The sequence below is a fragment of the Rousettus aegyptiacus genome, unplaced genomic scaffold (genome assembly GCF_014176215.1).
Source record: "Rousettus aegyptiacus isolate mRouAeg1 unplaced genomic scaffold, mRouAeg1.p scaffold_m13_p_3, whole genome shotgun sequence".
Lineage (NCBI taxonomy): Eukaryota > Metazoa > Chordata > Mammalia > Chiroptera > Pteropodidae > Rousettus > Rousettus aegyptiacus.
Genome location: NW_023416306.1, coordinates 81,856,445 through 81,865,003, shown reverse-complemented (window position 1 = coordinate 81,865,003; position 8,559 = coordinate 81,856,445). Strand labels below are relative to the sequence as shown.

Here is an 8,559-nt window from a genome sequence, read left to right as displayed (position 1 = left end):
AGACCACTAAAACATTCTGCCCAGGGAGGGCCTAATCCCCCATGGTCCCACTCCTCTCCACACCCATGTGTATAAGTTATGAATTTCAAGCCCGTTTGCAGGCAGCCAATGTGGATATCACAAACGACAACTGGGGTCTGTGGGCCAACCTTTTTATCCCATCATCTAGTCACTCACCCCCATCCTTCCTCATTCCCACTCTCCCTCCCATTCAATCTTCTCCATTCATCCCCACGACCAGCTCCATTCATTCCCCTCCTTCCTTTCCCTTTTAACTGAGACTTTTTTGTCCAGTCCCTTTCAAGATATTGAGTACATTTCCCCCCTACATCTGAAAATAACATTTTATTGAATGTTATCGTGTGTGCCAAGCTCATGTACAGTAACTTATTACATCCTTACAGATTCTCACAGGGCACTTCACTTCATTCTTGTTTTGCTGAGAAACAGGCCAATGGGTCTCTTGGTCCAGTGGCAGGAACTGAGGATTTTAGACCCGCCTCCTGCCCTCTGGACCACTGCCCTACACTGCTGCCCCACCTACCTCCCTTCCCCCAGCCAGGCCAAGGACTTCTCTCTGTGCTGGAAGCCCTTTAATAATGACTGGATGCAGAGTATTTTGGTGGTTGGTGTCTGAAAAGTATACAAAACTGCTGCTTCGGAGGCGGCCTGGGGGAAGGCTTCTCCTCCCTTAAGTCCCTAAAGATGCTCCGGAGTGCTGTTCAGACAAAAACCTTGAGGCAGGGGGTGGGTATCTGACTACTGAAAATGACCCCAGCTTTTTGAGGTTCTGGGAAGCTGGGTATGAGCACGAGAAACCCTCGAGGATGCCTTTTCCCCACTCCAGCTCCCTGCTTCCTCCAGCCCAAAGGAAGAGCAGTGGGAGGCCAGGGACCTTGTCTGGGGAAAGGAAATGTGCAGTGTGAAGCACAGAGGTTTTACAGGACTACATTCCTGTAAAGGAGTCTGCCCTTCTCCAGGTGCAGAGGGAGGGACTTGCCTCACAACCAGGCCTGTGACTGACCCCCTACTGGTCCCCTAGGTGGTTGGTCAGCCTATCCTGGATCTCCTGGGGACTGAAGCAGAAGAAATATGTGGCTCTCACCTCCTCCACCAACCTGTGGCCTCCCCCAGCCCTCCCTCAGGTTACCCAGGTTTTCCTGAGGCCCCTATAGCACTAGCCTGGGAACAGGGGCTGTCCACCTTAACCTGCTCCTTCCTTTCTTCCAGGGCAAGAAGAGAAGCAGAAGTTCAGAAAATAATTTAATAGGGAAACAATGAATGATACTCTCTACACAAGTCTCTAGCAGGGCAAAGAGATGACTCTTGCCCCAAAGAGGCATTGAACGGCAGAAGCGTAAAAATCAGTAACCCCCTCAGCTTTAAAAAGAAACCCCTCCAAACAACTCCAGGTGTGTACATTCTTCTCCAGATGAAAGTTATTTTGTCTTCCTAAAAGCCCACATTGGGGGCAGAGGAGGTATTAGCAGGCCTGTTAGAAAGATGGGGAGACCCTGGCCCAGCAAGGGGAAGGCGCTTGCCTGGGGCATGTGTAGCAGTCATGTCAGACCTAGAAGCAGGTTTCCTGGGCTGCCAGGTACCTGAAGCCTGAGGGATCAGGCAGCTCCTATGCCTCCCAATTGCAGGCCAGGACCAGCTCTGTGGCAAGTAGGGGTTGTTCTCCAAAGAGCGACTGAGGCAGGAGCGATGAAGACTAAGGACTCCTCCCCTGGTACCCACTGGGCCAGGATAAGAACAAGGCATAGGTTTCTCCAATTTACCCCGCCCCACAAAGCATATTACGTTCATGCTTGAAGGATTTTCTTAAAACACTGAAAGGGTAGGCAGAAGTCAGGTCCCAAGAAGACCAGTGAGTTCTCTGGGGCTGAATGTAGACTGTGTAGTGGGTGGTCCCTGAGTGATCTTGGAGTGCTCGGTCCATTGCAAGGATGGAGGTGAGCTGCAATTAAGGCTCCCAGGAAGAACAAGAGTAGGCACAGGGCATAGCTACCCCTTGCCCTCTTCTCAGAGCAAAATGGAAGCTTTGATTACCCCAAATTGACAGGCTCAGGGCCTAGCAACCACCAACTAACCAAAGTCACATAAAAACAAACAAATGAACAAAAAAACCCACTCCTCTCCCCTGTCCCTCCACACCCCAGCCAGGCCCAATGCTCCTAGCACACACCTGAGCCAGGCTATCACTCTTTAGATGGTAGAGAGTAACCTGGGAGTGCTGGGGACCCTGGAATACAGAGGATCTGAGGTGCCTATTCAAAGGCTGCTCTGCCAGAATAGAGAAGGTCACAGAATTCTGGACATCAGCATGAGTGTATGTAGCACCCAACTCCAGGTGGCCTGTGATCCATCTAGTAATCCTTCTGGGGTCACTGCAGGGTGCAAGCTGTGGAAGCAACAAGAGGAGGATTAGTGTCAGGTCTCTGGGAAAAAAGGCAGAATCCAGGGCTTCCCCCAGCTCTCACCCCCCCTTAAATGGAGGGTGGGACCCCAGGGCAGGACTCACAGCTCCGAACAGACTCTGACAGACCTTCCTTGTCCAGGGTCTCGGGTTCCCAGTGAGACTCCCTCATCTGTGGAATATAAAGGCAGCACAAGGGGTGACAGGCAGTCAAGGGCAGGTATAGGAGCCACACCAATAGCTGCTGAGCGACCGAGAGTGACAGAGACAGTGATGGGGAGGCCTTTGGATGGAGACTAGAGAGGGAGACATACGCAAGGGAGTGGGGGACAGCCAGCCATGGCGGAGAGAATCCACACAGCCTCGCCCCAACAGGGCCCATGTGCCCACCTTGACTTGCTCCTTCAGGTATTCAGCTCGAGCCATGAGGTTCTGAACCTGCCAAGGGGAGGGCATGCTTATGGGTTTGGGGGAGGAGGGGCCTTCAGAGTGAGCTCCTCCTCATTCCTGCTGCTTTCCAGAACCCTCTATCCCATCAGAGCAACTCCCCTCTGAGTCCTCCATGAAGCCTTCCTGACTGAAACAGCTTAGCCAACTTTCTGCTACTGGGTCCTCAGCTGCTCCCTGTCCCATTGTCCTGACCTGAGCATCTGAGCCTGATGGAACGCACGGGACCACCAACATATCAGGTCTGTGAGGTCTGACGCCCAGACTTGAAACACCCCAAAGGAACCCGAGGTCCCCCTCATAGAAAGCAGGGTCAAATGGGAAGATGAAGTCCCTCAACCCTCCCAACCCCAGTGGGCACCTCAGTGTGAAGCAGCTCCCGCCTCCGGCCCGGGGGCTCCACTGTAAAGAGAGGGAGGGCACATGGTGAGGGCAGGCCAGCAGGAGCTCAGGGAGTGTGGTGACAGGGACCTCACCTGCCAGCAGCAGCAGCAGCTCCCCCAGGCTGTTCTGGTACAGGTCCAGAGCATCCTGCTCCCCACCAACTTCCTCTTCCTGCAGCCACAGGGACACCAGATCACTTAGGATCATGACCTATATTCCTCCCTGCCCCACCTAGACCCCTCCTGCTGGGTACAAACCTTGGCCATGGCAGCTGAAGCCACTTTCAGGGCAGCCAGGAGGCGTGGTTTGTCCCGGGCCATCTCTGGGGTGAGGAGCAAAGGCTCAGGGTGAATGGAGCAGCCTGTTTTATTTCTTTGTCTCGGGGAACCAACCAATTTGCCTGAAGGGAAATTGCTAATGGCACGATGGCCAGTCAGGAGCCGGGCCTACCTCTGAGCAGGTCTTGTGCAGAGGCCCCCTGCCTCAGCAGGGCCCGACTGGAGGAGGACACAATGGTTTTAAGCTCCTCAGCCCGGGACACGTACTGCCCCACCTGCAGGGGCATAACAAGATGAGAAGGGGCTGTCCCACCCTTCTCCCTCACCAGCACCCGCCTCTGAGTTCTCCCTCCAGGTCCTTGGTGAATGTCCCAAGCTGTAATGTCAGGGGTCAACTGAGGCTGGCCCGACCCCTTTCCAAGACAGGAAGTCCCAGTTCTAAGGGAGCCAGTCCCTGGCAGCCCCCAGACCCCTCACCCATTTCCTCCAGGGGACTCACTCACCCACCTTTGCCTTAATTGCCTCCTTCCGCTGGGCGTCCACTTCATCTGCAGAAAGTGGGAGTATATAAGAGGAGTCATAGGCAGGGGGACCCCAGCCCCATACCAAACCCTCTGGAACCCCCAAAAGCACTAAGTTCCGGATTTACCCTCTATCTTGTTTCCCACAAAATTCCAGGTGGGGAGCTGCTTCTGGAATCCATCCACTGCAGCTATAGCTGCCCTACCCCTGCTGTACCCAGGACACTAGGCACTCACAGTGCAGGGCAGGCACGAAGAAGTCCAGAGCCTTGCAGTAGAGAGACAAAGCAGCCGCAGCATCCCCCTCCTGGTCCTTCTTCACGGCCTGCACCACCAGGGCAGTCTGGAGACAGGCAGATCAGGAGTCATGCCCACCCTCTGCTCTCCATGAAGGGGGAAGAGCAGATCCCCTGAGCCCACCCTCTGGCCTCTGTGGGGCAAGCCACCTGTTCACCACCAAAATGCATAGATGAGACCCCTAACCTGCCCTCACTCCAGCCCATCCCTGTTGGCCTGCTCACTGCTCGTGCCAGGCTCTCCCCACTAGGCATGTGCTCCAGGTCCACCCAGGGGTGGGTAAAGAACTCCTGGAAGGAGATGCGACGTCCAGGGTCCCTCTCCAGAAGCCGCTGCAGCAGGTCCCGACAGTCTTGGGAGAGTGGAGGCCGCAGGGGGAGCTGTGGGAAAAGCGGGAGGTAGGCAGGGGAAAGGTCACAGTGGGCTCCAGCATCTTGGTCCCCACACTGTCCTGGGATGCCCCAGAAGTACATGTTTGACAGGCAGAGAATCTGAGAGTCAGAAGGAAGAATGATAAGTCAGGGCAGTGGAGCCAGTGAAGAGCCAAGCCTCCTGCCCCAGGTTCCTGCCCGTGCCCCCACTGGAGCCCTGAGCTGTCACAGAACCCGAGTTCGAGTTCTTCTCCACTCCCTGGATTATGTTCCTGGAAGACTGGGCCTGGATCTGCACAACTATCTGTGGGCTGATCTGGGTCCCTGGAACTGAATGGAGCTTGAAACATGCCCAGCACCACAAAGTAGCTTTGAGCCCACATCCTAGTCTGCAAAGGGGGCTGTGAGGTTTCCAACCTCAGGGCCCTGACTCCCCCCCTGCTCCCTAAAGGTTGCAAGGCCCTGCAGGACCCACCTCAATAACCCAGTTACTCCGGATCTTCTCTTCCAGCTCCGTAAACGATCTGGAGGCAAAGGGGGGCTGCCCGAAGAGAGCTTCTGTGGAGGGAGGCAGGGGGCAGGTTGGGAAGGGACAAAGTCCAGCCTGCCTCCCTTGGGAGGGCCTCAGAGCAGGGGCCCCAGACCAGTAGAGTCAGCCTTCTTGCTAGAGCCCTTCAGGAATGGCTAGAGAGGCCTTGCCTGAGGACACACAGTACAGGACTCAGGGTCGGGGAAGAGGACCGAGTTCTCACCATACAGGATGACCCCTACGGACCAGAGGTCCACACGGGCGTCGTACTGCCGCTGACGCACCATCTCTGGGGCCATGTAGAGGGGGGAGCCACGGAGCACATGCTTCTCATCCCACGGAGACATGTGCTGTGCAAAGCCAAAGTCTGTGGGCAAGTGCCAGACAGTAGGGCTGAAATTCCAGCTGCTTCGGCTCTTGGCATTTGGAGCCTCACCCTGAACTCCAAAACAGGGCTCCTGTCCACCTTCTGGACTCACCAAGATCAATCCTACTTCCCAGCCTTTGCTCATTATTAACCTAGAATACCCTCTTACATCTTCCTCTAGGGGCATAAATCTTACCTATCCTACACAGCCCCCTCAGGCATCTTTTTCCAGGAAGCACCCCTTGCTCACATTAGCTATGAGGATGATGGCCCACTAGATGTTAGCACCCACCCTCACTGTCCCACCAAGCTCAGGTTATACCACACTCCCTGGCCTCCAGCCTCAATTCTTCTCCAAATCGTTATCAGGGGCCACAACCGCCCCTCCCCCACCTCATGACACTGCCGCAGACTGATCACAGTTTGAGTCCCAATCCTGGTGATAGATCAAGTCCTGACCCTGGTCATACACCGACTCTTGATCCTGAACCCAAACATTACACTGCTGGAGTCAAGTGTGGGTAGCCCTACCTTTTGGTGATGGGGCCTGGCCTTGAATCTCCCACCCTGTCACTGTTTAATGACTCCATAGCACCATGAGAACCAGGGCTGCTGAGTGCACACCCACCCTCCCAACCTCATCCCTGGTGTTTTAGACTCATACCTGCCAGTTTAAGGTGGGGTTTCTCCAAGGAGCTCAGCAAAATGTTCTGTGGCTTCAGATCCAGGTGAGATATGTTCCGTTCATGCAGAAACTGCAGGGCACTAGCTGGGGAGTAGGACACATGCAGAGAAACAGGTCAGAGGAGCCCATCTTCTCTCTGCCTCTTGCCTCTCAAGCTTACATCTGCTTCTTCAAGCATGCACAAATCCAGTTCTGGCCTGGCTAGTCTACTGAATGCTTTACCTACAAGTACCAGGTTCCTGCCGCTTCTAAGAATCTAACCCCCACTCCCACCCCAAGGGCCCTCTTTTCTTCCTTGGGCCCCTTCACAAGTCTCCCCTCCTCCTAGAAGCCTCCCTGGATGCCCCATCCCTTCAGGCTCTTGCTTTCTTTTGGCAAAGCACTACCCACTGGAATGTTCTATGAGGTCCTTATATTATGATCCACATGTAGAAAATCTAGAATCTTCACAGATGGGGCTTCCTCCTTCTGTCTCTCTCAGAGGATCCTTAAACCAGGAACAGACACGTGGCAAAGATGGGGCCCTAAAAATCCAAACTGGGAAAGGAGGCAACTGCTAAGAGTGCAGGGGCTCTAAGCCTGGAGCAGGGGCACAGCGGGGAAGACAGAGATCATGGGAAGGGTCAGGCAGGGTCAGAGGCTTTTACCCAACTGCTGCATGAAGACACGAGCCACCTTCTCCGGAAGAATCCGGCGGGTGTGGATGAAGCGAGACAGGTCACCTCCTGCACAAAACTCCATGATGAGGTAGATGTTGTCACTGTCCCACTATAATTAGAGGCAGAGAGGCAGCTTTAAGAAAGTGTGCCTTCTCCAGCCCCCTTTGGGGGTGTCCCTACCCCAGGCCTGCACCTGAAAGTCTTTTAGCTGCACGATGTGGGGGTGTCGAATGCCCTTGAGAATTTCAATTTCTGTCAGGAGGTTTTCCACTGACGCCTTGTTCAGACTTTTCTTGGCCACACACTTTATGGCTACCACCTGTCGAGTGTCCTTCTGCAGAGACAGATTTTAGGGCTTTGACCTTGAGGGATCCAGGGTCCACACCTGGCCAGAATGGCTCTAGTTCTCTCTGCCCCTTTCCCCATCAATGGGCCTACCCACTCACACCAGCATCCAGGATTCCCAGCTTCCCCTTCTCAGGCCAGTGAAGCTCCCCTGACTCTGGAATCCTGGCCTCTCAACCAGCCCGGTGTTCTCCACCCCTCTGCTCCATAAGCCCTTTCATTGTCTTCAGAGTGTGCCCTGCTAAGGCATGTCATTCAGGATTCTAGAACTTCCCACTCTGTTTCCTAAGGGGATCCAGCTTTCCAGAACCCCGTCCTAGGCTCCCAGCCCACCAAGTATACTCCCAGTTTTGAGCCTATTCTTCAGGCTCCACCCAGGTCCTCACCAGCCCCACCAACAAAACAGGGGTGTGTGTACGTGTGTTTGTTTTTAAGATCTAACGATGGCAGTCAGCTCCCACCTCCTCCACTGAAGGTCAAATTGGGACGTGGCAGGCCGAGGGCACCTAACTGCTTTCACGCTGTCTCTAAACTCTCCCTAGCTTCCCGGCCCGGCACCCACCTGGGCTCACTCAGGATCTGGCGGGCACAGGGCTAGGGCCTCAGAAATTCTCGCGCCGCGAGTCTGGCCCCACCCCGCCCCGCACCCACCTTAGCGTAGGCCTTGTACACCGTGGCGTACGTGCCACTACCCAGGCGCTCGGTGAGGATGAAGCCTTCCAGCCGCGGGGGAGCCCAGCCAGGACCTGCCATCCTGGCCGCCTCCGGCTGGCCTCCAGGCGCTTCCTGCTTCCAGGCGCGGGTTCCGGTCAGGAGCTAAACCGGAAGAGTGCGCAGCGGCGGGACCCGACTCCACGCTGTCCTCAGCGCCACCTGCCGGAAGTGCAGCGCCCAGCTCCTCCCGCCCCCGCGCCCCGCCCTCTGCAGGTGCTCCAGGTCCTGGTCTGAGCGCTTCCTGCGCCTCCGCTTGCACCAATCACATTATCTTCCATTAACCATAAGATCCATCTGGGGATACTGAGGTCCCCGCGGACCGAACGAGCGAAAGAGGCCAGCCAAGGTCACAGGCGAACGCCATCCAAACCCGGATAGCCTCCTAGAGATCTCCCACGTGAGGAGCAAGGAGGGAGGAGCCTGGCAGAGCAGATGTGTGCGGTAGTGGGGAGAGTCAAAGAGGCCCCTTCCTCCAAGACCAGCAGCTCTGAGAGGGGAAGTACTGAGACAAGAAAGTATCATAGAAGAGGCCAATAGTCATCT

General features: G+C 55.4%; 1 protein-coding gene across 2 annotated transcripts; it reads right to left on the bottom strand.

The window, feature by feature from the left end:
- Positions 1-330: 330 nt before the first annotated feature.
- Positions 331-8,105, bottom strand: ULK3 (unc-51 like kinase 3). Of its 2 annotated transcripts, none has more exons than XM_016144138.2 (16): positions 7,954-8,105; positions 7,151-7,291; positions 6,946-7,066; positions 6,278-6,382; positions 5,470-5,613; positions 5,193-5,275; positions 4,571-4,726; positions 4,287-4,392; positions 4,036-4,076; positions 3,701-3,803; positions 3,508-3,572; positions 3,343-3,421; positions 3,228-3,268; positions 2,810-2,857; positions 2,525-2,591; positions 331-2,404 (listed from the first exon to the last, which is right to left on the bottom strand). In XM_016144138.2, the coding sequence occupies exons 1-16, from the start codon at positions 8,053-8,055 to the stop codon at positions 2,388-2,390; spliced, it is 1,419 nt and encodes a 472-aa protein (XP_015999624.1). In that variant the 5' UTR covers positions 8,056-8,105; the 3' UTR covers positions 331-2,387. The 2 variants fall into 2 exon arrangements, with proteins under 2 accessions (XP_015999624.1, XP_015999625.1); XM_016144139.2 differs by having other exon boundaries at positions 7,865-7,975.
- Positions 8,106-8,559: the final 454 nt, after the last annotated feature.

Bases quoted from the DNA above. Each gene is read 5' to 3' on its own strand.
- ULK3 (XM_016144138.2), bottom strand. From the start codon at position 8,055: ATGGCAGGTCCTGGCTGGGCTCCCCCGCGGCTGGAAGGCTTCATCCTC. The intron at 5,276-5,469 runs GTGAGAACTCGG...CTCCCTCCACAG, and splicing joins CGTAGGGGTCATCCTGTATG to AAGCTCTCTTCGGGCAGCCC. The intron at 3,804-4,035 runs GTGGGTGAGTGA...ATGCCCCTGCAG, and splicing joins AGGAGGCAATTAAGGCAAAG to GTGGGGCAGTACGTGTCCCG.